The 26844-nt window shown below is 49.9% G+C and overlaps 1 protein-coding gene across 13 annotated transcripts; it reads right to left on the reverse strand.

Moving 5' to 3' along the window:
* On the reverse strand, positions 1-26516 carry Tjap1 (tight junction associated protein 1). Of its 13 annotated transcripts, XM_075980748.1 has the most exons (12): positions 26445-26505; positions 25825-25915; positions 15171-15300; positions 7567-7664; positions 6104-6226; positions 4649-4677; positions 3667-3828; positions 3419-3485; positions 3154-3183; positions 2339-2446; positions 2182-2265; positions 1-1671 (listed from the first exon to the last, which is right to left on the reverse strand). In XM_075980748.1, exons 5-12 carry the CDS (start codon positions 6200-6202, stop codon positions 598-600), a joined length of 1653 nt encoding a protein of 550 aa, XP_075836863.1. In that variant the 5' UTR covers positions 6203-6226; positions 7567-7664; positions 15171-15300; positions 25825-25915; positions 26445-26505; the 3' UTR covers positions 1-597. The 13 variants fall into 13 exon arrangements, with proteins under 13 accessions (XP_075836863.1, XP_075836862.1, XP_075836861.1 ...); XM_075980747.1 differs by lacking the exon at positions 15171-15300 and having other exon boundaries at positions 25825-25944; positions 26445-26516; XM_075980746.1 differs by lacking the exon at positions 15171-15300.
* Between the last annotated feature and the right edge of the window lie 328 nt (positions 26517-26844).

The following is a 26844-nucleotide window of genomic DNA, read 5'->3' on the forward strand; positions in this document are numbered from 1 at the left end:
TACCTGTAAAATAAGTTTTATTTGATTTTAAAAGTCATTAATGTGAAAAATTTTCCAAATCTCAGAGTAACAGTCTAGAGCCAAGGTTAAGAGGGGGCCAGGCCTCACCTGGAGCCTAGCTTGTGGCCCCTAAAGTCCCACCCTCTCTCTGGAAGGGATGGTGGGAACAGCAGAGGGGAGCCCTGAGTGAGTCCACCCTTGTCCCTAGGGCCAGCTGGGCCACGCCTAAGAGCAGCTCATGCAGCAGAAAGAGTAATCAGAGGTCAGGAGCTTCAGTGATACCCTCCCCTAACAACCAAAGCTCTTGGATACGGAAGAGGAATGGAAAATGAACACTGGCAAGCTGGGCGCTTCCCCATGAAAACACCTGGGCAGACGGAATGGCGGGAAGCGCTCAGGACTCTCACTACCCTTGGAGAACAAGCACCCCAAGAGGAAAGGAAAAAATCAGGAGGCAAGCTGGTATCAGTCAGTGCCGACGCAGGTGCAAGATTTGGTGTGGGCCTCACGCACATAGGACACAGCTACCCAGGTCTGAGGAAAGGGTTCAGAAGCCGTCTGCAGCCCTGAGGGATGGTGGCAGGAAGGCAAGTGGGCTTAGCTAAGCAGGGTGCCCTGTTCCTGGGCCTGCGTTAGGCTGTCCTTGCGGTGCAAGTGGTGTACTCCCATTCTCTTGGGGCTGCGCTGGGGGCGGCTGGAACTGGGGAGTGGCCAGGCCCTGCCATCAATGTGGGAAGTACTAGGTCCTTCCCCTGTGCCCTCATTACCAGGCAACAGGCTCTGGCGCTCTTCCTCGGGGCTGACAGGCAGGTTCAGCACTTCTTCTTCCTCTTCCCTGGGAAAGACAGAGTCAGGCTGTGTTGGTAGCAAAAGTCCACTCTCATTGCGTGGAGAGGTTTGTGGGGCCTCAGCGTGGCTCGGGGAGAAATGAAGCTGTAGTTCAGGGAGTGCGTCGCGTCCAAAGGCTGTGCGCTGGGCCACAGCGGCAGGAGGCGGGGTGCGGTCTACAAATGCACGCTGCCAGCTGGCCAGCAGATCCTCTTCAGAGCTGGCAGAGCTGGCTGGGGCACTGAGTGCTGAGGGGGCTGGACTAGGCTGGTGATGGGGTGAGCCTTGGGCTGAGGCAGGACTGCTAGGCACGGGGCTGCGGTGGACCCGCTCACTCCCCTCCTCCACCAGGCTCAGGGAGATGGCCTGTCGAGTGGCATAAGTACAGTTGGGAAGGGGGCTGTTGCGTGGAATCCGAATCTTATCCTCAGAAAACTCTATTACCTTCCGCCCAGGATACAATGGGTGTGGCGGAGAAGGGGTAGGGTAGGGACTCAACTTCTCAAAGGCTGGCAGGGGCAGCTCCTCCTCTGGGGAGCCTCCTCCAGTGCTCACAGAGCAGCATTCCCCATTGGGTTGTGGAGAGCGACTGCCAGGGGCTGAGTCACCTGGTGCATCCCCACTCATGTCCACATGCACAAAGACATCCTCAGCCAAGGGGCGTCCAGCACTGCCTGACTGGGCTGAATTGAGCAAGAGAGACTCCGGTTTCTCCAAGACCCGGGCAATGACTGATGTAGGCACCACAGCCCCTGCGGCCAGGCTGGAAGAAGGGCTGGGGCTGGCAGCCTCTTGACCACTCCGCAGATGTTTCCTAACCATGTCCTGCAGCTCACAGGGCAGCTGGAATAAGAGGGGGAGAGACAGGAATGAGCCCCGCTGCAGAGAGCCTGACCCATGGCAAAAACAGCTGGCGCGTCAGGGTCAACAACAGTCACCATATCCTGGTTAACACTGTGCACTTAGCTTTTAAACTTCTACACCCCACCTCACAGAGGAAAAAAGTTGGTATGGTATTTAACATGAAGTCAATGACCTGTCAACACCTCCAGTTTTGCAGGTCAGTGAGGCCTTGGGCTGGAGGCTGGGAGGCAGAGGCTCTGCCCCTGAGAGGGTGGGATCAGATGGGCTTTAGCTCTGGCCACCCCTTCTTCCTACACAGGCTCCTCAGGCTCAAAGAGCACCTTACAGAAATACTAACAGCAGCTCCAACACTAGTAACAGGCCTCAGCGGTGCCCAGGAGCAAGACAGGGTTAAACACATTGAAGTGCAACCGGGAGCAAAAGGAAGGAAAGTGGAAGGGGACTCAGAGTCCTAAAGGCAGGACTGATGCCGGCAGGTGTGTCACTCACATCAGCAAACTTGTGGTTCCGGAAGTGGGATTTGTTGCACTTGAGAAGCTGCACAGCCAAGTTGCAGTCTAGCCGGTATCGCTCCTGCAGACACAGACTTGCTTAGAGCCCAAGCCACCCAAGGGGATAAGACGCAGTCACGCTAACGGGTACATACATTGAGCTCTTCCAGCTTGTTGATGGTATTCTTGGCATCCAGTAGCTTGTTAGTCAGCTCCACAATCTCCCAGTCCAGTGTCTTTCTATCCATCTCAGCCTTCTTGATCTGAAGCACAGACTTGTGGTAAAGGCAGCCCAGACCCCAGCCAGCCCGCTCCCTCTACCACCTCCAGTCCAGACACAAGGCCACAGGTGCTAGGGCAGCCAAGGCAGACAGAGCAGACAGATGGTGACAGACAGGAGGAGACTTGGCCTTTCTCCTGCTCTGCAGGCTGCTCAGGAGAGGGGATTCTGAGAAGGACCTGATGCCACGGTAACCCAGGACAGAGGCAGTCTAAGAAACTACCCATCCTTTGAGGGAGCTTAAGGGACACTAGGCACCAGGCAAGGAAGGCACTGGCGTCTCAGAGACAGTAACTTCAGCCAGGGACTAAAGCCTGTGTGAGCAGCTGTTTCCAGGATAAGCTAGGAGTGGGGCGCCTATGAGATTAGCTGGCTGGGCAGAGGGAACTACAGGCTCAAGTAGATTTCTCATCTTCAGTTCCCTTAGCGTGTCCCTATGGCCCAGGCTTGCTGTCACTGCAGCTGGAAGCTGGGAAAGCTCTGAGGGTTGCTATCAGCCAGTACCTCTGCCACAGCAATGAGCAGAACCCCAGCCTTAGCTCTTTCCCAGTTAGCACTGAATACTAACTGGGCCTCACAGCGATGGAGAAGAATGGAGGGGCAGAGGGAAACAGCCAGGGCCCCACAATCCCTGATAATGGACCAAGGAGGCCAGGACCAGGGGGAAGAACACACAAACTCAGACGCAACTGCAAAAATCCAGCTGTGGCTAAGAGAGGCCTGAGAGGAGAATGCAGCAGCAGCGGTGGCAGCGTGAGGGGGAGACGAAGAGAGAAGAGAAACAGTGTGAGCATTAAGACAGTCCCGACTGGCACAGCACACTGCAGTCCCCTCCCCAACACTGCCCTGCCCTACCCTCCCCAAGTGCCATGGTGAATGGCACCCCCTGGCAAGTCCTGGCCCACTGCTATGCTGTAGCACAGTGCCAGTCAAACTGCCCATCCCAGCATAGTACCAGCGTATGCAGCTTGTCCTCCAGCTCCTGGTTAGTCCGCTGGGAAGCTGTGTAGCTGTTCTGCAACCTACAGAAGGATACAAGGCAGAAAGCCTTGGTCAAGATCCTGTTCTTCAGGCCCTACAAACCCTCCTCCACATGGGGATCTGGGACAGTCCCTGGGTTTCTAAATAAAATCAGGTGGGATCTGAGGCTCATCCAGCTGACCTCCCAAGAATGGGGAGATATCTGGCCCCTTATTCCCACACCTGCGGAATTTGTCTTTAAACTTGTCCAGTTCCTCGCGGCTCTGGCCTAACTCCAGTTCCAGGCAGTCTTGCCCTATTTCCAGCTCCCGCTCCAAGGCCTCGGTGCGTCTGGTGGCCGAGGCCAAGCGCCGACGAAGCTCTTCATTTTCCTGCTGCAAAAGTCTGGGGTGGGGGACGGACAGGGAGCCATTAGAGACAGCTAACCCTAGAGCACCAGACAGGACTGGGAAAAGAGAGGACAGACAGGTGGGTTGGGTCCCTTCAGCTTCAGTCTAGCTAGGGAGACTCTTTAGATACAGCCCTCTGGCTTCAAGGCCTAGGTTGAAGATGGGATGGGGTGGAAGCAGAGTGCCCCACCCAATACAGAAGAATACTAGGTCAGAACAAAAGGTCACAGCTCCCAACCTGCCTCCAGTTACCCCCCAGGCCAGCAGGCCACCAAGTCTTGCAGCTCCAGTTCCCACACTTCACAATCAGGCTTTTCCACTATTAATCTCTTGGGAATTCAGGCCAACATAGTCTCCAGGAGGCCTCAAATACTGACAGGAAGGGCCTTAAGAGGCAGCTGGCCAGGCAGGTCACTCTCTAGAGCCAGGAGCTGGGCAAAGGCAGGTCCTCAGCCCACAGATCAAGGAAAACCCTTTTCCCAGGGAGAACACCTAAAACACCCCATCCCATCTTTACCTCTGCTAAGCATGAGTAGTCCATGGGCCACATGTGGCCAAGGAGCCTATAGAAACAACCCAACACAAAAATAACAAACTTACATAAAATATTTTTTTCTGCAATTTTTGTTTGTTTTGCAATTCAAATTTATAGTTCTTCAACATGAACAACTGCAGGTCACAACGTTGTGCCACAAAGTCAGAAGTTGGAATGTCAGAAGACCAGATGTGAGGAGAAACGTGGTAGTACCAATAGTCTACACAGGGAGTGAAAAGGGACACAGTGCACAGCACAGTGACAGGCAGTCAGTACTCACTTCATCCTCTCTGCGTCAGTCAAGGCCTCCTGGACAAAAAGAGGAAAAGCGTGAGTGAGACTCAGCTGCAGCTACTGGGCTCCTGGCTGCCTCGCACTTCAGACAGGCCTGAAAAGGGCTGTGCCACAGAAGAGAGCGAGGGCCCTCAAGCGATGGCTGAAACCCAGTAATGTCTGGATGAGTTTACAGTGCCCTCTCCCGTGCCAATCAGAAAATTCGAGAACCTCTTCCAACATCTACCCTTAGTCCTAAAACCATCTTCAAAGAGGACGAGGCAGCCATGCCATCTCTCCTGGAAAGCACCTCTCAGGTATCCACCACGCTCCTCCCAAACACGGCATCCCCTACAGACGGAGATGGAGAGAATAAGGACCTTGGAGGCTGGGGTGGAAACACTGAATGTCTGAAGAGCCTCTGGGGAGCAAAATGCTATGGGGCTGTTGGCTGCTGAGTTTGGAGGTTCTCACATAGCCTAGGTTGAACTCTAACTCACTATCAACTCCTGATCTTACTGCCACCATCTTCCAGTGTAAGCCTCTACCACCAAACCATGTTGTGTCTTGCTTTGAAACCCCTGCACCAACTTTCCCAAGCTCCCACAACGGTCATGACCCAAGTGCCAGAGCAGGCCCAAGCTATGCAGAAGGGACACTTTAGCACTGCAGGCCATGAGTAGTCAGGGAGGCAAACGGACTCTAGCCTGACAATGGGGTCTGACCTACTCAGCAACACACTAGTGGGCGTCACCTCACTTAATCGTAGTTCCCTCATTTATATACGCAGAGTACCAAGCAAAATGCATAAAAATTGCAAGTTTTACCCGATGCTCCCTGAACTGCAATGAACAAATCATAGCATTTTCTCCTCAGACAGTCCACAGGAAGCCATGACACAGCTGATGCTCAGCATCTGAGACTGTACTCTGTGCACTGTGGGGTGGGAGGAAGTCTAACAAGAAGCTGACTAAACCACCCATGCTCAGTAGAATGAGGGGAAGAGAGCCAAACTGGAAGGTCTGGCAGCTGACCACAGGCCTCCTATGGGCAAACCTAACATGGTTCCTGGCAGAAAATACGAAGTTATGAAGAGAGCTGTGGGAAGGGCTGGACTTCCGAGTGACAATGGGGAACAGTTAGTAGGAAGAAGCTTGAGCACCACCTCCTTAGGCTCCCTATGGAGCCAAGGCTGAATGACTTTCCTCCACTACAGAAGCCTGGGTTCAGCTTCCCACGGCCAGGGCCTGGACATGGGCTGGCTGTTACAGGAACTGCAGTATGTGGGACCAATTCTGCTAAGGCTCCCTGGGACACGAACACATACAGATAACCCCACTGGCAGTGCCACAGCCGTGCCAGCAATGCGAATCTCTCGCCTTAACTACGACCAGCATCTCAGGCCTGAGAAGCCAGCTGACAGTTGACTTCTGCCAGCCAGGGCCAGATACGTCTTGCTGACCTCTTGCTCGACCTGGGACACAGGGATTTCCAGGCGCAGCTCTCGGTGCTCTGGAGGTGCCTTCCGGTAAGGTTTCTTAGCAGGGGCAGCACTGGTCATTCTGGAAGGTGCAGGCTTGTCTACCTACCAAGAGAAGCCAGGAAGACACAGGCTCAAAGATGTGGGTAAGAGGCTTTTAAAGGCCCCCAAGATGGCTCAGTGGGTAAAGGCACTCACTGCTCCTGACGACCTGACTTCTGTGCTCAGAACCTACATGATGGAAGAAGAGAGCCCACCCCCACAAGCTAGCCCTGGCCTCTGCAGCTGCTACTGTGGCACACGCACACCATGCTGACACTAAATACGTGAATGGAAAGCAGACTGTAAGCAGCCCATGGAATCAGAGGATGTTTGCAGACAGCACCACACAGGCAGGCGGGCCTGCGTCACAGCTGAGTCATTAGAAGGACTGGACTTTGGATCGATCAGAGGAATGCTGGAGATGAGGGCAAGACACTAATGGAGAACAGACAGGAGGGAAAGGCAGGCCTAGGGTGAGCAGGCCTTGCTCTTCAAGTGGGGTGAGAACCTCAGGAACAGTTCATACTTGTGTGGCCACAGAGAGCTTCAAAAGCATCAATTCTCTTTACCTCTAAACTGAGGCTAAAAGCAGCACCAGTTTCACAGGGCTACTGTGAAGACTGTAGCAGTCTGTAAGAACAGTGCCTGAAGGATCTCTGTGAGTTCGGGGCCAGCCTGGTTTAAAAGCTCCAAAGCTACATAGAAACCGGTCTCAAAAAAACAAACAAAAAACCAAAACAAAACAACAACAAAAAAAAAACCCAACAGTGTCTGAGCCAGGCAGTGGTGGCACAGGCCTTTAATTCCAGAAATTGGGAGGTAGAGGCAGATGATCTCTGTGAGTTCAAGGCTAGCCTGGTCTACAGAGTAAGTTCCAGGACATCCACAAAAAAAATCAGAAAGAACAGTGCCAGATGGGGCTGTATAGTGGCCCACACTTTCTATGAAAGCACTGAGAAGGCAGAGACAGGTGGACCTCTGTGAGCGTGAGGCCTGGTCTCTATATGGTGGGTTTCAGGCCAGTAGACCTACACACTGGAACCCTGCTTTAATAGAGACATAGCTAGCGATACATTTGTAATTTTATGTACTGGGGAAGGCAACGGCAAAAGGACCCTAAATTTAATGCCCACCTGGGCTCCACAGGAAAACTATTTAAGCAAAAACAGTGCCCAGTACTTAGGGAATGTTAAATACAGGTTTGTCCTCCAAAGTCTGGGGATATTGACCCAGCTCAGGCTCCGAGATGAGTGTCTCCACGCTGAGAGCACTCTGGACACTGTCAACAGTGCTGACACATTCTTTTTCTCACTAGCGCCTACTAACAGAGAGCACCTATCCACCTCACCTGCCAGACTCCCAGAAGAGAACAAGTAGGAGATCCAGGCCTCATCAGCACATACCGTCTGTTCGTTGGCAGCTCTCGCTGTTCTGCTGTCCTGGAGTTAGCTTTCGGCTCTCCACATCCCACAGCCTCTCCACTTCCTCTAGCCAAGAGCTCCTGAAACCAGAGAAGGGAAGAAAGTGGACACCAGCTGTCAGTCGCCTGCCTGCCCAGTGTGCGACCTGGAAGGTTCTAAGAAAGCAGCAAGCATGGGGAACACAGCAGAGGCAGAGGTGGTAGCCTGATAGTGGCATGGCTTACATAGTGAAGCCAACTCAAAAAAGAAATAACTGAAATAACGAGTACTTGCCTTTGTCCAGACAACACCTGTGGTCTACGTGCATGCATTCACTGTCTCAACTTACCATAGGCTCCATTCTGGAATAGTTCTGCTACTATTCTTTTTTGCCTGTCTGGTTTGTTTGTTTCTCTGTCTGGTTTTTTGAAACAGGTTTATCTGTGCAACACCCCTGGCTGTCACGGAACTCTCCTCTCTCAGTAGACCAGGCTGGCCTTGAACTCAGAGATTCCCTCTGCCTCCCAAGTGCTGGGATCACAGGTGTGAGCCACCACTGCCGGCATCCTGCACTATTCTTATTCCTACCTCCTATTTGTCCTGCTCATCTCCCAGGCTTCTCAGAGTCTATAAACAGCTAGCAAATTCGGGAACACAGATTGTAAATGAGATTACCAAGAACCCAAGAGGAGCAAGATGACGATGGTGCTGGAGACTGCCCCTACCAACAGTTCCACAAGAAGCCCAGAGACCATTTCTGTGTACAATGGTGGTCAATAAGCTTAGCAATGAGCAAAGATAGGTCCAAGAAAGAACACCCAAAACTCAGCAATTGGGAGCAATGGTACTCAATCAGGATGAGTTTGTCACTACTTCTCTTAGGAACAACTGGCAAATGTCATAGAGACATTTTTAATTTTCAAAATCTGTAGAGGAAGAGGTCCACTGTAAGTCAAGGCCAGGACATCCACTGATGAATCATCCTACCATGCACAGTACCACACACAGGACAGCCGCCATAACAAAGAGCTGGCAAGGTAAAAGGTCAACAGAGCTGAGGCCGGAAACTGCTGGTATGCTTGTATAGGAAACACTGTGGGGCTGGCAGGATGGCTCAGTAGTAAGGTGCTTGCTGCCAAGGTTGACGACCCAAGCTTGACTTCTGGGACTCACACAAAGGAGAGAAATGAGCTCCACAGTGCACTACAGCATCATGTGCCCATGAACATACACTCAAAATAAAAGTAATAGAAAAATATAAACCCAGCTGGGCCATGATGGTGCACGCCTTTAACCCCAGCACTCAGATCTCTGAGTTCAAGGCCAGCCTGGTCAATAAGAGCTAGTTCCTGTCAGACAGGCTCCAAAGCTACAGAGAAACCTGTCTCATAAAAAAAAAAAAGAAAAGAAAAAAGAAAAAAAAATGTAAACCCAAGTGTGGGGAGCCAAGACCTGTTTCCAGGTCCAGGGCTGCTCCAGCACACTGAAGTGCCCGGGTAACATACTTCCCAACTGCAAAAGTCTGTTCTACACCTATGCACTTGCCCTCCGCTTCTTGGGATTCTGAGAAGCACCTGTAATAAACTGGGTGGCAGCATGGGGGCAGCAGGCACCACACTGATCAGAGGAAATAGTAACCCTAGGTGGCTTTCTGAGCATAAGAAAACAATCTCTTCCCACCCCCATCAACCCAAACAGAGCTGGGGGCTGAAGGAGGCCTTACAGGCTGTAGCGTGTTCCTACTGTTGGGACATGCCCTGGCCATGACTCCTGTCACATTCCAACAGGGCCTGGGGCATCAGGGTGGGGGCAAAGGAGGGTGGGGAAGCAGGAGTAGTCTCCCTCTTCTATAAGGTCCCTGGCCTGGGTTTGGAGGAAAGCTTGGTGTAGTAGCAGAAGCGCGAGCCACCAGCCTCCGCCCCTTTGACAGGAGGCAGAACGTGTCCCCACAGGGTACAAGCAGCACGCTGTCAGGCTGACTCCCCACACAGGAATCTGGGAGGGCCAGAAAGGACACCACATTCCTGGGGTAAGGGGAAACAAACAAGAGAAACCACAAGTCCTCTGTGGCTGTCCTCCAGAGGGCCCTGAAAGGTCCTAAACCAGTCAGGTACCCAGGCCCTAACACTCAAAGGTATGTGTGAGTGGGAGTGCACGCCTGGAAAACAAGGCAGGAGCAGAGCCATGGACTAAAGAAGAGACAGGAGTTTCTAGATAATGATGGGAGAGCTCCCAGGAGCTAGCACTGCCTTCTCCCTTCTCTTCCACAAGCCAGCTCTCTGTGGCCTTCCTGTGTCCTCCCCCCACGGCCCGGGGTTAAGGAACCCTTCACTCTGCAGGCTCTTTGTGTGCTTTTCCTCCAACCTGAGCATCTTCTTTACTTTCCTGCCAAGGCTCACATTCTCTTCCAGGCACCAGGGCACTGATGAGAACGGTGGGCAGGCAGGGCACATGCAGGCACTTGGTAATTCTGTCTGTGGGCAGAGCTCCCTCACTGAGGCACCACATAGCTTGCCCTCCCTTGCCCTGACAGCGCCGCCTCCTCTGAGGTTAGAGGCAATCTGGTTTGCTGAGTTAAGGGATGATCTCGGTGTGACAAGGACAGAGATAGTAAATGCAGATAGGGACTCTAAGGATGGAGGTGGGGGTCAAAGGTTACTTCTCTATCAGACCCCTTCAACAGGTCTGTATCACAAGGAGGGAAACACTCCTACTAGGAAGCAGGGACAATGTACCAGAGAACCTTCCGGGTTCCCCAACCCTACTCCCCAAGGCAGATCTGTGCCACTCCCTGCCCTCTGTCCATAAATACTTGAGCATGTTGGGACACCTGGACCTTTGTTTCAATTTTCCAATCTACTAAGTGCCCTGGATCCAACCTGTAAGGGGCAGCACTGGACAGAAAACAAGCCTGACAGCCCACTGTCCTGGACTAGAGAATAGGCCAGGGAAGCATGAAGAACAGCTGGGTTTGGGGGCCCCCAAATTGGAGAAGACAAAAAGGTAAGTTAGAAGACATCAAAGCAGTTTCACCAGGAAGTCTCAAACAGCAGCTACAGCCTCCACTGACCACAACTCCTTTACCTCAAGGTTTTCCAGACTTGCGTTAAGAAGAGAAGGTCCCCTGGGCCACCATGAGCAAGCCACAGCCAAGGTTGGCCTGTGGGGCCTCGTGCCTTCTGGCTGCCAGGCTCTTTTTGAGAAAAACCTGGCAATGAGCAGGGAAGAACTGCACTCCAACTACCTTTAGGAGGCAGGGTCAGATGACTCAGGATGGGGGCTACCAGCATGTATTAAAAGGGATATGCCCAGGTGGAACCCCTGGCTGACCCAGCATGGGCTGTGCCTCTTTGGGATGAACCTGCTGACCCGCAGTGGGAGACGCCCAAAACCCTGCAGCAGAAGGGGCTCTCCTCACCACCCCCACCTCACCCTAGCTAACCTTACTGACTCTTTCCTCTTACATAGCATTCATTTTTCACTACCCAAAGTCGATCCAGAGGAAAGACTACCTCGTATCTGCTGGGGAGGAGGGCGATAGCTCGCTAATTGCCATGTTGCAATCTGCCAGTCAATGCGGCCGCCTGTTGCCACCTGCCCTGTATTAAATACCTTCTCCCTGATTACAGCCCATGGGGCACGATTAGCTGCCTTCAGAGAACAAAGTCTACTTTCATTAGAAATGGGACTCGGCAGGCTCGTACAGAGGACCTGCATTGCAAACCATGGAGCAGCCGAGCAGAGAGAAGACAGATAAGAACAAGACAGCACTCTAGCCTGGAGATGGGACTCATATCTGTCCCCCTTTGTGGGGGTATAGCCATCGTCCACTGATGCTGAAGATGGGACTCATATCTGTCCCCCTTTGTGGGGGTATGGCCATCGTCCACTGATGCTGGAGATGGGACTCATATCTGTCCCCCTTTGTGGGGGTATAGCCACCGTCCACTGATGCTGAAGATGGGACTCATATCTGTCCCCCTTTGTGGGGGTATGGCCATCGTCCACTGATGCTGGAGATGGCTGCTCCTGGAGGTAGATGGCCTAAGAGAAACCTCTTCAGATCCGACTCACCCAAACTACTCTTCTTGTTCTCTTTCAGCAAATGTTTCAAGGGACCATAGCAAACAGAAGCCCAAGAGTCTGGAATGCCCTCCTATTCCTTCCTGCCATTCTACTGAGGTCTGCATTCAGCTTTCTGCCTATAAAGGACTCAGAAGTTACCATCCCCACACCATCACTGGTACAGACGAGGGTACAGGACTGAGCCCCAAATGGATGTTGCTCTTTGTTTTTTCTTGTCAGCCTTCTGCCATAAAAAGTCCCTTCAGCTCCTCAGATTCTGTACTATTAGTATGAACAAGTTCGCTGACCCTGATCAGCATCCGACCCAATTAGACCATCTCCCTATTACCCCCCAGCACCTTCTTTAGGAAAGGACGCCATTTATCTGGTCTCAGATTACTGTGAAACTTACTGCTAAGTATGCTCACAACTACAAAAGAACCACGTTACTGGGGGACCTTGACGGGTCAATGAACCCGACCTTTTAAATCAGGGTGGGGCCCACACTATAAGAATCTTTAAAGTTTTTATTCATAATACTTCAAGAGAAGTTAGTAACCACTACTGCTTTCTAAACGAAAGGAAAATTCAGCCCTACTCAGAAGATAGCTGAGCTACGTATAGAGTCTTAATTTTCCAGGAACCTAGCAGAATATAAATAGGTAATAAAACAAACACCAGCCCTTCTGGAAGCCCCCATCAGTCAAAATCACAGCACCCTGGTCACACAGGAAACAAGGTATTGCCTTAGTTTTCCTGAGTCGCATGCCTTGGATATGGAGTTTCTGACCTCTGCCACCTCGGGAAGTTGCACATCACAGGAGTAGGCAACATGCTTGCCATACAAACCTAGATGGTTCTGAGCCTCGGAAATCCAGGCTCTACCTCCATCAAAAAAGCCCCCAAACACAAAACTCCATGTTGAAAGAGTCAACCCTATGAGCCAGCAATGTAGCCATGAGAAGAGCTCATTAGAATCGCCACCTCTCCACTGCAGCCCTACCCTCTGCCTGCTGTGATTAGAGGCCTGAGTACAATGCTGACCCTAATAAAGCTGGACTTAGCCTTTCCCACTGCACCCCCAGCCCCTTTCGTTTGCCTCCGTCCCCAGTTTCCGGCATGCAGCTGTTTCTGAGGTACATGAGCAAAGTCCTCAGCAATCCTGGGCGCGTGGCAGGCAGGCAGCCAGCAGTTCACAGGGTGGGGCCTGGGCAAAGATGCTGCTCTGGGCTGATGACTAGGGTAGAAGATGCCAGTCTGTGCCCAGACCAGTCCTGCTGCCCCTCCAACACATGCCTCTGAACAAGTACAACCTCACCCTCTTGGGATAAGCCGCCTGCCGCTTTCACCTGGCCCCCTGCCTACACTAAGCTGAATACCCTGGCAGGGCTCTCAAGGCATAACAGGGAGAGAATCCTTCTAACCACAGGAATCATGAAGCCTCAGAACCAGTGCTGGTGACCTGTGAGAACTCACCGGGTTCCCACCTGAACAAACACCTTATCTATTCACTCGGACTCTCACCCAGCAAACACTTGACAGGAACAAAGGAGAAAAGACTACTGATGGCAATCCAAGCAAACCAAACCTTCCCAACAAAAGCAGTGCCAAAGTGTCCAAGTCCGTGGCCTGTATTTGACATTAGACTATGTGCTCTCCTAAGGAAGTAAAAAAAGGCTGTGCCTTCCTTTTGGCTTTTCTAGTCAGAGACAAGCCCAAACCCCCTTCAGCTTGTTAACTCCCTACTAAATTTCTTAGGGAGCCTGGAAACACCCATGCCCCTCATACTCACACATGCCCTTCCCACACTGTAGTCAGGTCCCTGCCTTCTCCCTTCAGTCAACAGGAACAGGAACTGCCTGGAGTCTCAAGGCTCCAGGCCAGCCTCACCTGGAGACACAGTATATGTAAAGAGCTCCTTGCTGGACCACCAGGTAGAATAAGGTAACGGATCTTCTTGGGATTGTCAGATGTTCCGTCTCTGTTCCAAGTACGGAGCAGCATCTCCATGCCAGACAACACTCACCAATCTCCCGGCGAAGGCCAGGACCTGCCCCATCTCGCTGAGGCACCCTCCCAGTTCTCGGCTAAAGTCCACCTGACACTCTGAGTGGAAACAGGTAAGAGACCAAACTCCACTTCCCAGAGCAACAGTGACCAGTGGGAACTACATCATTGCACAGACTCCTGAATCTGGCACTTAGTTTGTTCCGCTCTCTTACCAAGAAGTCTCCAGAGCCAAGCCAAGGAAAACCTCAACCTCCCAACCAAGAAGAGAATCTAGTCAGGCAGTGGTGGTGCACACTATTAATCCTAGCACTCAGGAGGCAGAGGCAAGCAGATCCCTGTGAGTTTGAGGACAGCCTGGTCAACAGAGTGAGTTCCAGGATAGCCAGAGCTACACAGAGAAATCCTGTCTCAACAAAATCAAAAGCCAAAAATGAAGAAGATAACCTAACTTCCTATTCTGAGTGAGAATAATGGTGGAACCATCCACTTTCACCTTCTTTTTTTTTTTAAATTTATTTTTATTTTCTGTGCATTGGTGTTTTACCTCTATGTATGTCTGTGTGAGGGTGTTGGGTCCTAGAGTTACAAATAATTGTGAGTTGCCATGTGGTGCTGGAAACTGAACGTGGGCCCTCTGGAAGAATAGGCTGAAGAGATGGCTCAGTGGTAAGAGCACTGCCAGCTCTTCCAAAGGTCCCAAGTTCAATTCCTAGCAACCACGTGGTAGCTCGCAACCTCTGGAAGGGCAGTCAGCGCTCTTAACTACTGAGCTATCTCTCCAGCCCCCACTTGCATCCTCTGGACAAAGGGAGGGAAACTAAAGGGGTCCAGAAGGTATATCTATTCCTACCCTGCCTCTACCCGTCTCTGAAGTAGAAAAGTAGGAACAGCGCAGTAACTGAAGAAGTCTTCAATTCCTTGTTGCTAAAAGGACAAAAAAGAATGGAAACACCAATCAATTTGTTTCATGGGAGACTGAAGTGTCCAGCACGGAAGAGGGCCAGAGGCAGAGGAGTCCTGTAGCAAGCTGCCTCTTTTCTGGCCATGAAGGATGTGATGGTTCGAGGGAGACCAGCCTCTCAGATTCATACATTTAAATACGTAGTCCCCAGCTGGTGAACCATTTGTGAAGGACTGGCTTGTGGTTCAAATGACTCCCACCATTCCTAGTGTCTGTCTCTGTGTCTATCTGTTTCTCTCTCTCCCTCCGTCTCAAGGTTGTGGATCAAGACAGGAGCACTCAGCTGTCTTGCATCTGTCATCGTGGACTCTAACCCTCAGAAACTGTGAGCCAAATAAATGCCTTCTTTTCTAAGCTGCCCTGGCCATGTGTTTTCATAGAGCAACAGAAAAGTACCTAAGACAAAGAAGGTGTATCCTGCCCACATCATGGAAAAGAGGAAAGGAAGGAACTCAGAAAGCAGAGGGAGCAAGACTGAGGGAAAGAGGCAGCCAGCCAGGCAGAGGATGCAGGAGAATGCACACTGCTGGTGGCATCCCAGGGCAGGTTAGCTAGTCAAGGTCAGACTCACAGGGTTAGTGTCTTCTCCCCAGCCAGCCAGTTCTCCTGGTTAGTGGTGTTAGCAACAGACTCATGGTAGACGCCCTCCAGGCACTCCATATAAACAGATGGCTGTTTGTGTGAGCAGCCCAACTCTGGAGCTGCAAAGAAAGAGCACAGAAGAACAAGCTGCAGGATCCCTCAGGTGTACACTCTGCTCTTCTGTCCGGGAAAGCACCTCCAACTTTGCCAACAGTAAGTCCAGCTGTAAGTAAGACCCACACAACAAGGCTCTCTGGTTGGTCAAGAGAAGGCAGTTATTATGGAAGGCAGCTGTCTCCCTAGTTCCCAAACACTGCTGCCAGGCTGCACCAGGGCTCGTAAGAACAAATCCTCCCACAGCTGCAGTCACCACCCATCCAGGCCTATGCCAACAGTGTATTCCAGCACCTCCCACGAGCTCTGAGAGAAAGAACTGTAAGAGACTAGCTGGGGGGGGGGGGTGTCAAAGGCTGTGTGTGACAAGAGCTGCATCAGAGCACACAGTACAATGGAGCAGTGTACGACCTAGCCCAGAATTGGGCCAGTCAGGGAAAGCTGGTACATTGCCACTTCACAGTTTCTATAAGGCCAGACAGACGGTTTCCCAGGGAGCCCTCAAAGGACCCCAGAAACTACAGTGAAAGCAAAGCAAGGCTCCCCAGCCTCGAACAGGGGCTCTTCCACCCTGTCAGACTCCTAGTCTCTAGTAAGACAGGAAGAAGCACCAACCCTTCCCAAAGCCTTCGGGGGAGGTGATATATTCCAACGTAGAAACTTGGAAGTCAGTGCCAGTCACGACAGTGGAATCCGACAACATGTGTCCCCTGGGCAGCAGGACAGGAAGTTCGTTTCCAACACATCAGGGAAAGAACAGAAAGATCCTCAACAAAACCGGAAGCACCATCTCCATGCTGCCCTCACATGAGGGTCTGGCAGGCAGTCCAGCTGCCCAGAACACTGAAGCAGGAGGATGACAAGTTCAAAACCAGCCTGGACAACTTAGACTCTGCCTCAAAATCACAAAATAAATAAATAAATAAAATAAATAAAGGGGGGGGCTGGGGATATGGCTGAGTAGCAGAGTACTTACTTAATGTTCAAAAAAAGGGGGAGGGCACTGAGGCTATGGCTTAGCAGCAGTGTGTTTACTTAACATCGCAAGACTGTTTACTACACAGTATGGCACCAAAAACAAGAGCCAACAGAGTCCCCAACTGCCACTCACTGAGATCCCCATATTGGTCTGCCTACTGTCCCTAAGCTTAAAGAGCCAACACCTGCCTGGAGAAAAGAAGGTTCGCACCTTCCTAGCACTGGGACCCTTTAACACAGTTCCTCCTGCTGTGGTGACCTCCAGCCATAACATTATTTTCATTGCTTGTGTCATAACTGTAATTTTGTTACTGTTACGAATCATAACGTAAATATCAGTGCTTTCCGATGGTCTTAGGTGACCCCTGTGAAAGAGTTGTTTGGCCCCTAAAGGGGTCTTGATTCAAAAGTTGAGAATCACTAGTCTATAGACAAGCACTAACTCTTCCCTAGGAAAAAAGGAAGAAAGCCTCGCTACTGACAGGCGGTCTTCAGAACCCTCACCATCAAGAACTCAAGACAATAGCTAGGTCTGCCCTGCTGTCCAGAGGTAGAGCAGCAGGTGTGGTGGAGAGTGGTGGAGGGCACCTGCCTGAACCCCGGCACTCAGGAGAGGGAGGCGGCCGACTCTCTGAAAGGTCAAAGCCAGCCAGGTCTACATAGTGAATTCCAGGACAGCCAGGGCTACAAAGAAAAAAATAAAGAAAAGAGGAAAATACTGGGAATGATGGTGGATGTCCAAAATCCCAGTGTAGAGGCCACCAAAGGAGGACTCAAAGTTGGAGGCCAGCCTGAGCTAAATCTGCCTCAAAAAAGCCAAAAAAATAGTGAGATTCAATCTAGCCTAGGCTGCAGAATGAGACTTTATCCTATGAGCTGGGAAGGTCTTACCAGAGCGATCTCCTCTGCTTTAACCTGCTCAGGAAGGATGGCCTGGGTGACACGGCAACCAGGGTTGCTCAGCACTTTCTCACAGGTCTTAAAGTTTGCTTTGGGTAAGAACCTTGTTCCTAAGTAGCCTCAGACTCCGATTTTCCCTCTAGTAGAGAGGACACAGGTTAACAGTGACTCAGTGTGGCACATGCTTCGAGATCACCAAGACAAGCAACTAGCTCTGGCTGAGATTTGTAGCCAAACAAGTCTGCTCTTCAAAGAACTGGGAGCTCCTCCTCGTCTGACTGCAGATTCCAGCCGGAGTACACAGAGTTTCAGAGATCCTAACTTCTAGAAACAAATTCCTCTGGCAATTGTTGAGAACTGGCACCTTAAAGACTATTCCCATCCTCTACAGTAGAAAGACAAATGCAAAGACCAGATGGTGACTTAGTCACCAGCCCATTTGGGAAGAGCATCAGCGGTGAGGTCCAAGACCACAACAAGGCCCCAGGAATCTGGCTTACTCAATGCCTGCATAATTTCCTGTGGTTTCCCGACATTTTTTCAGTCCCTAAGACACTTGGGAACATGGGTCCCAAAGCACTCTGTACTGACTGGTTTGTCAACTTAATACAAGCTAGTCATCAGAGAAAAGGGGGCCTCAATTAAGAAAATGTCAATGTAAGACTGAGCTGTAGGCAAGCCTGTAGGGCATATTCTTAATTAGTGGTTGATGGGGAAGAGTCAAGGCTATTGTAGGTGGGGCCACCCCTGGGCTAGTTATTCTGGGTTCTGTAAGAAAGCAAGCTGAGCAAGCCGTGGAGAGGAACAGTGAGAAGCACTCCTTTGTAGCCCCTGCATCAGCTCCTGCCTCTAGGTTTCTGTCCTGTTTAAGTTCCTCTCCTGACGTCCTCTGATGATGAACAGTCATGTGGAAGAGTAAGCCAAAGAAACCCTGTCCGCCCCAAGTTGCTTTGGTCATGGAGTTTCATCACAGCATAGTGAACATGACTAAGACACAATCCATCCAGCCATTTGCAGTATGAGACCTTCTTTCTAGTGATGACAATCCACCGTCCAATGGTCACACACGGGAAGTCTCTACCAACCTCCCCAGGACTAGGAAACTGGCAGACATACTGTGGTCTGTCAAGAGCCTCTGCAGCCCAAGAGCTGGGAGCAGCGCTGCAATCTGATTTTCACAGCTATTCTTTGATGGTGCTCCTTTCTTATGCTGGAGTCCTCCTTACTGCTTCATCAGAAAGGAGACCCTCTCCATTTTACTCCCTACCTAAAAACATGACAGAAATCAAGAAGCTTATTCTAGCTTGTATTAAAAAAAAAGTCCTTATCCATAGATTCTCAAATATTTAAGGACTGCCTTTCATATACCAAGCACTATGCTATGTGCTATGACGTCAATGTGTTTAACTTAGCTTTGCCGGGCGGTGGTGGTTCACACCTTTAATCCTACCACTCAAGAGGCAGAGGCAGGCAGATCTCTGTGACTTTGAAGACAGGGGAGAGGAGGGGAGGGGAGGAGAGGGGAGGGGAGGGGAGGGGAGGGGAGGGGAGGGGAGGGGAGGGGAGGGGAGGGGAGGGGAGGGAAGGGAAGCAAGCAAACCAGGACAAGAGTTATGCTTGGGCCAGGGCCAGAATGCAAGGTGATTTTTTTTGCATGCCAAGCTAAAAAGGATAAACTTTAAGTTAAATAAAAGAGAACTCCAGTATTTCTAAAGGTTGGGTTTGTTTTGTTTTGGAGACAGAGTCATGGGATATAATAGATCAGGCTGTTCTAGAACTCAAAACCCTGTCTTGGTACCTGAGTGCTTAGATTATAGGTTGGTCGTCATCCTTGTTAGGGCAGAGTCTTTAACAGGAAAACGCTTTAACAGCAACATGGCAGGCTGAAGCAGGGAGAGAATGCCTATTGTCCTTATCCATCCTCCACATGCTGGAGATACAACAGTAAATGAGACCAGTGCTTGTTCTCAGGACACCTACCACCTGTAAGAGGCAGATAAAACAAAATGTGCAAATACAGCACTAGAATCCAGCACAGAAGAAAGGGATTAAAGAGAGGCAGAGTCCTAAAGAAAGGGCATTTAAGACAAGATCTGAAGGACGAAAAGGAAGGTTGAAGAGAACAAAGAGAGGGGTCCAGGAAAGTAGAAAATAGTATCTATGTGTCCAAAAGCCCAGAAGCTAGAAAAATGTGCTAAATCTAGACAGCTGTCAGAACCAACAGTGGTGGCACACACCTTTAATCCCACCACTCAGGAGGCAGAGGACAGACAGGACTACAGAGAGAAACCTTGTCTCAGAAAAAAAAAAAAAAAGAAATGAAACTTATCTCCTGATCTCCTAGGTGTTATGGCGAGGGTCCTCAATACCAACATATAGGGGGCAGGACAGGAGATCTCTTCTGTGAGTTTCAAGCAAGAAAATACTACATAGAAGACCTTGCCTCCCAAATAAACAAAACAAAACAACAAAGCATAAATAAAGAATGATGCCCTCTTCTGTGGTTATCTACACTCAAGTGCATATAACTAATAACCACACATACACATAACTAAAAAAAGAAGAAGAAAACCTCATTAACCAGGAAGTGGTGGCACACATCTTAATCCCAGTACTCAGGAGGCAGAGGCAGAAAGATCTCTGAGTTTAAGGCTAGCTTGTCCTTTCTTATCCTTTACTGTCCCCACCCCAGTCCCAAATAACCAATTCAGAGGCTGAATATGAACTACAAATACTCGGCTGACAGCTCAGGCTTGTTACTATCTAACTCTTACACTTAAATTAACCCACTTTTTTATACTTTGCCATGTGGCTCATGAGTCGTTACCTTTTTTTTTTTTTTTGTTTTTTTGGTTTTTTTGAGACAGGGTTTCTCTGTGGCTTTGGAGCCTGTCCTGGAACTAGCTCTGTAGACCAGGCTGGTCTCGAACTCAGAGATCCACCTGCCTCTGCCTCCCGAGTGCTGGGATTAAAGGCATGAGCCACCATCGCCCGGCCGTTACTTCATTTTTTGCACATCCTGTTTGTTAGGCGTCTGGCTAGCATCTCCCAAGACTGCCCTGCCTCCATCCTTCATGCCAGTATCCTCAATTTGATTGTCCCACCTAACTTTATCCTGCTTGCTATACCAATCAGCTTCTTTAGTAACCAATGAGAGTAATACATATTCACAGTGTACAGAAGGGTTATTCCACAGCATTGGTCTACAGAGCAAGTGCCAGGACTACAGAGAAACTCTGTCTCAAAAAAAAAAATCTTTAAAAAATGAAAGCCTATCCAGGTGAGACACAAAGTTTCAATTCATCAGGGGGGGTTTTCAAATCTGCTGAGACGGCAATAAAGGGAAGAGATTTGAATGTAATATTCAAATAAGGGCACTTCAAGAGAAAACTGACTTACGCGATGGGAAGGCGGGAGGGCTGACTGGCTAAAATGACCTGAATGCAGCCAGTCCGCTGACTTCCACTACAATAGAAGGTGTACTACTCTACTAAGAGAACGAGTCGCAGCACGTTTGTCTCCTGCACAACCAAGGCAAAGCATGTTACCCGGGGATGTGTGGCTTCTAAGACAATGGAGGACAAGAACAAGACTTCCAGGTGTCACAACAGATAGAAAAGTTCATTATGGGGCCAGGCCAGACGTCTCGGGGAAAATCCACAGACCTGAGCCTCCAAGTCCCCTAAAATCCAGTTATATACCAGGCACGCGCCTACTGGCAAGGTGGCAGGGTGGAGAGTCGCTTACTGAAGGAAAAGATGGTCCTGAGGGTATGTTAAATAGACAGGACATGACTCAGAAAAGAGCCAGTTAGTCAAACCAGAAACTAGCCTCTGCCCTCAGGCTGCGGGCTGCCCCAGCCTGGAATAGACTCACTCACAGCTTGCACCAGGGCCTGCAGCAGGCAGGCAACACAGCTTCAGGACAGGAACATCTGTTTTCCATCCTCAAAACATGCAGGAGGAAGAGCTATTTAAAATGCCACCTATCTCTCCCTCTGCGTAGGCTGTTATTTTTAAAAGAGTGATTATATATAGACTGTGGATTTAATACTGTGCCTATTTTATCTCATGTTAGTGATCAAAATCAAATGGCAGCCTTAGTTTTTATGTCTAGATTAACACAAAGGCACAGATCACTCTAAGAGCATGCTTTGGGTGCTGTGCTGTTTCGTAGATACTGACACATAGCCCTGGCTAGCCTGGCCTCCTGAATCTGGCCAGGGGCACTACCATGCCTGAGTTAGAATGAATCCCAACGTCATTTTGCAATGGGTAGTCACCAAACTGAATCCTGAAAAGAGAGAACAGGTCTGGCTAACACAGCACAGTGGGCTTCCTCACCACATAACAATGAGGTGTCCAGGAGGCTGTGACTAGCTGGGCCACAAAAAAGGGTAACTTCATATAAATACAGATATTTGGGTGGAGAGGAGGCTGGAGGGCTCTCAGCACTTAAGAACATGCACTGCTCTTCTAGAGGACCTGAGTTCAATCCTCAGAACCCACATCAGGTGGTTCACAAGCATGTGTAACTCTAATTCTGGGGATCCTACACCTCTACCTTCCAAGGGCACCTGCAGTCACACACACATAATCATACCTATACATGCAAACATACACACAATTAAAAATAAATATATTTTTAAAATAGTAATAATGATAACTTTTTTTTAAAGTTAGACTCTCACTATGTAGACCTGGCTGGTCTGGAACTTGCAAAGGAGTCCAGACTGGCTTCAAATTCAGAGATCCAAACGCCTCTGCCTTTTTGAGTACAAGGAATAAAGGTGCACACCACTATGCCTAGCCCAAAAATAATTTAATTAAATTTGCTGAGTGATGGTGGAGCACATCTTCAATCCTATCACTCGGAAAGCAGAGGCAGGAGGATCTCTGAGAGTCTGAGGCCAGTCTGGCCTACAGAGTGAGTTCTAGGACAGTCAGGACTACACAGAGAAACCCTGCCTCAAAAAAATCAAAACAAACAAACAAAATAATTAAATTTAAACCGCAAACCAATTCATTAAATTGCTGAAGTCAGGTATCCTGAGTTCATATCCTATAGGGCTCTGCCCCTTACTAACTGGAGTACTTTGAATAAACGACAACCACTCTATTTCAGTTCATCTGTGAAACAGAATGCTAGCTTCATCGTACAGTGGTTACCAAAAACGTAGCTACTGTGTGCAAAGTATTCCCGACAGTATCAGACACAGAGACTCTTCACTGTCATTACTGCTCAACAGCAAACACAAAACTTCCAGTCTCATAGTATCTTTATTTTTTTTTTAAGGTTTTGCAAGACAGATTTCTCTGTGTAGCCCTGGCTGTCCTGGAACTCACTCTGTAGACCAGGCTGGCCTCAAACCCAGATCTGCCTGCTTCTGTCTCCCAAGCCAGTGCTGGGATTAAAGGCGTGCGCCACCACAGCCCAACTCACAGCATCTTAACATCACTTTACACAGCTTAGACAGTCCATTATCAAAAGGTTGCACTTCATCTTGTAGCATCGGGCTAGCAGCCCACTAGTACAAATCCTCCAGAGATCACAGGGTCAGTCACGAGGCATAGGGCAGTACTGAGATCTGACAGGCATAACAATACTTATCAAGCAGCAGATAGAATCAAAGCACATTAATATATGAACTTTTACAACGACCCGGTGAGACAGGTGCTCCCACTGAGCAATGAGAAACTGAGGTGCACAGAACTACGCAATTAAGAAGGCCAAATAGCTACAGTCAGGATCCAACTAGCAACCTGGCTCTACGTGTCAGGTTTTGTTCTTTCGTTTTGCTTTTTTTGTTTTTTTGTTTTGTTTTGTTTTGTTTTCGAGACAGGGTTTCTCTGTAGCTTTGGTGCCTGTCCCAGAACTAGCTCTTGTAGACCAGGCTGGCCTCGAACTCCCAGAGATCCGCCTGCCTCTGCCTCCCAAGTGCTGGGATTAAAGGCGTGCGCCACCACCACCCAGCTCTCGTTTTCCTTTTTGAAACATGTTCCATGTGGCCCAGGCCAGGCTCAAATATGTAACTGGAGAGCGATCCTGAACTCCTGATCCTCCTGCCTCACTTCTCAAATGCTGAAGTTACCAGTGTATACCAGCTTCAACTCTTAACTGCTCAACATCGTTTGTCCCCCTCCCTCATCCCTCCCTCTCTCTTCTTTTCTTGGAAACAGGGTCTGTGTAGACAGCGCAGGCTCAAACTACCAGTCCTTTCCTCAGCCTCTGAGGGCTAGGGTTGCAGGTGTGTGCTACTATACATGGGGACCATACAGTTCTAGCTGATTACAGTTTCCAAGAACTCACAAACACAAGGTCTCCTCAGGGAAAGAAAGGGTTCCCAAACTTCTAGAAACAAATATACAGCTACATAAATCTCCTCAAATCTTTAGGAGCTGGAAACACTGAGGTCAGACTAGTGACGCTGAAGGAGTTCCAGCTGGAGTAAACTTTTGGGGGCGGGAGCATATGTGCAATAAACAAGACATGATTGGTGAGTTTCTAGATCAAGGCAGACCTTCCGGTCCAATCGTCACAGATGCAGGTCCCAAAATAGACTTCAATAAGAAACTTGATCCCACTGGGCACAGAACTACAGTCCTATATACTCAGTTACTTGAGACTGAGGTGGAAGGATTACATGAGCCCAGAAGTCTAAGTCTAGCCTAGGCAAACTCCCTCAAAAAAGAAAAGAAAAAAGAGAAAAACAAAACAACAACAACAATAAAAGTCCACACTTGACAGTCATTCATGTCGATAATCCCAGTAACTGGGAGAGAGACAAGTCAGGAAAAGAGCTGCCACAAGTTCAAGACCAGCCTGAGCATACAGTGGGCTCCAGGCCAGACTGGACCAGAATGAGACTATCTTCAAAACCCTAACTGGGGGCTGGAGGGATGGCTCAGAAGTTCAGAGTGTGTACTGTTCTTGTAGAAGACCCAGGTTCAATTCCCAGCACCCACAGGGCAGTTCAGACCTGCCTGTAAATCCAGGGGATCTGAAGCCCCCTTCTGACCTCTTCTGCACACACATGGTGCACATACATACACACGCAGGCACACACAAACCCATAGAAAGTAAACAAATAGGGTCTGGAAAAATGACTTAGCGGTTAAGGGACTGGCTGTTCTTCTAGAAGATGTGGGTTCAATTCTCAGCACCTACATGGTGTCTTACAGCTAACCATCTGTAACTCCAGTTCGAAGGGATCTGACACTCTCTTCTGGCCTCCAAGGGTACCAGGCACACATGTGGTACACAAACATATATGCAGGCAAAAGACTCAAACATAAAATAGAAATAAATATTTAAAATAAATGACTTAAGCCAGGCATAGTGTTCCACACCTTTAATCTCAGCACTCCAGAAGCAGAGACCGTACATCTATGAGTTCAAGCCCAGTCTGGTCTACTAAAGAGTGCCAAGCCACCCAAGGCTCAACAGTGACTCAAAAACAAACACAAGCAAACAAAAAACCCACCAACAACAATCAACTGCCAAAAGCCTGCTCCTAGCTCTGTGTCTACTTAGGACAGCAACAGCAGTGAGGACAATACTCTGCCTTCAGTCCTTCCTCTCCAACAGCAGGCTCACTAGCTGGAAGGCTCGCTAGCTGGAAGGCCATGCTTCCTCTGAGCAGCTGCAGGGATTGCCTTTCTTTTTAAGTGTGATTTGATGGATGGAGAGAAAGCTAACAGACAAGGGCAAGCTCCTTCGTTGTCCTGCTGTTATCTCACTGGTCCACTGCACAGTAACATTCTTTTTTTTTTTTTTTTTTTTGGTTTTTCGAGACAGGGTTTCTCTGTGGTTTTGGAGCCTGTCCTGGAACTAGCTCTGTAGACCAGGCTGGTCTCAAACTCACAGAGATCCGCCTGCCTCTGCCTCCCGAGTGCTGGGATTAAAGGCATGCGCCATCACCACCCAGTGCACAGTAACATTCTATCAAGGATACAGAGACATCTAAACTTTACCCAAGTTACACTGACCCCTTACCATGTAAGCTCATCTGGGTTTCTTCCTATTCCATCCTGTCTTTCTCTCACCTGGGGCACAGTTCCCCGAGGCCACACCCAAGGAACTTTTCTTACCAAAAGAAAAATGAAAAGGCAGACATGCAGCTTTTGGGACATTCTGGAGTTGCCCATAGAAAAGACCTCAATGCCAGTGAAGCCCACCAGAAATGTGCTTTCTTATGACGCACCATCATGTCACCTCAATAGGTCTACCTCCAGGCAGAACGTCACACTGACGGGGAGGGGGAAAGGGAAGAGGAGATGGCACACAAGTGGGAAACTGCTTTCTGACAGGAACAGGTTAGAATACTTCTAGCCTGGTCTCCAGAGTTCCAGGCCAGGCAGGCTACACATGGAGACCCTATCTCTCATGAGAATAATAATAATAACAATAATATTTTCATTTAATCTCTACTTGCCATGGGTTGCTTATACAGACAAAGGCAGGCAAAACTCAATTCTCTATTAACTCCCAAAAGATAGCCAGCAATCTACCAAAACACCAACTTAAGGATCACAGCCAACAGCCAAACCCTCTAGAAGAGCAATTTTCTGGTATGAACTGACTCTCCAAGCCCACGGATCCTCTCCCAGGGAGAATACCACTCAGAAACCTGTCTTTGGAGACCATCTTACCCGCTCTGGGGTTGGGCTGGGGCAAGTCGCTACCTCTTCTTTCCAGGCAGGCAGTGAGATTTCTTCCAGTCCCTGGGGCCCTGGTCTTCGGCTGAAATGGGGTAGATGTAGCTACAGGAGCTATGGAAAGACTGAGCTCAGCCTGGAAGAGGGTCATCTAACTGGTTTCGGTCCGCTCCTTAGGACCGCCCTGCAAACTCCAGCTCTCACTCCCAATCCTCCCGACAACTACGGGAGCCCTTTCCCTTCCCACTGGCCTGAGGCAGCCAGGCCTCTGCCCCAGACTCCAGATTCTTTACTCTCTGCAAAGAAATTCTTTTTCAATTCAGGAGTGTTTGCTTCTCTAGAATCCGAACCACACCCATTTCTGGCTCCACCAACTCCCCCGCCCCATCTCCTCCCCTCAGGCGGCCACAGGATTACAGGCCCCCTCCCCTCCGCCCCCACCAGTGTTTGTTTTTTTTTTTCTATTCGCCTCCAACCCTCCTCTATCCTCCACCTCGGAGCTGGTCCCTCCCTCCATCCCTACTCCATGCTAGGGTTCCGCAATCCTCCCCAACTCTCGCCTTTCAGTTTGACTACTCAAAAATCCCACAACAAACTTTCCGCCGGGGCCGAACCTTCAGGACGCCATCTTGCCGCGGGGCAGGCCGGGTAGGGAACAGGGCCGCGGGAATCCCCACGCACTAGGCGCCCTGCGTCATCGGGGGCGGGGCCTGGAGGCGGGGCCACGGGCTGAAGACCTGGGACTCCTGATGATGGGGGGCGGGGGGGGGGGGGGGGAGTGAGAATTTCCTCCAAGCAGGCTGAGGAAACCTGGTAAGGGAAAAAAGTAGGCGGTGTCGGGAGTAGGGCCCAACAGCAGGAAAGGGGAAAAGACTGTTAATGTGATAATAATAGAGAACACCGCTCTAAAATACAGTAGGCGATGCCCCTCATCCAAAGAAAAATACCAACACACACCGCCTCCCTCTTTACCTCCCACCCACCCCTGGCAGGGCTACCTGACAGGATCTCCAT

This window comes from Microtus pennsylvanicus, chromosome 7 (genome assembly GCF_037038515.1).
Source record: "Microtus pennsylvanicus isolate mMicPen1 chromosome 7, mMicPen1.hap1, whole genome shotgun sequence".
In the NCBI taxonomy this organism is placed as follows: Eukaryota; Metazoa; Chordata; class Mammalia; order Rodentia; family Cricetidae; genus Microtus; species Microtus pennsylvanicus.

Coding starts and splice junctions, on each gene's coding strand:
- Tjap1 (XM_075980747.1), bottom strand. CDS start 6,202: ATGACCAGTGCTGCCCCTGCTAAGAAACCTTACCGGAAGGCACCTCCA. Junction 3,829..4,648: donor ACTGACGCAGAGAGGATGAA/GTGAGTACTGAC, acceptor CCCCCACCCCAG/ACTTTTGCAGCAGGAAAATG. Junction 1,672..2,181: donor GGAACCACAAGTTTGCTGAT/GTGAGTGACACA, acceptor CTCTTATTCCAG/CTGCCCTGTGAGCTGCAGGA.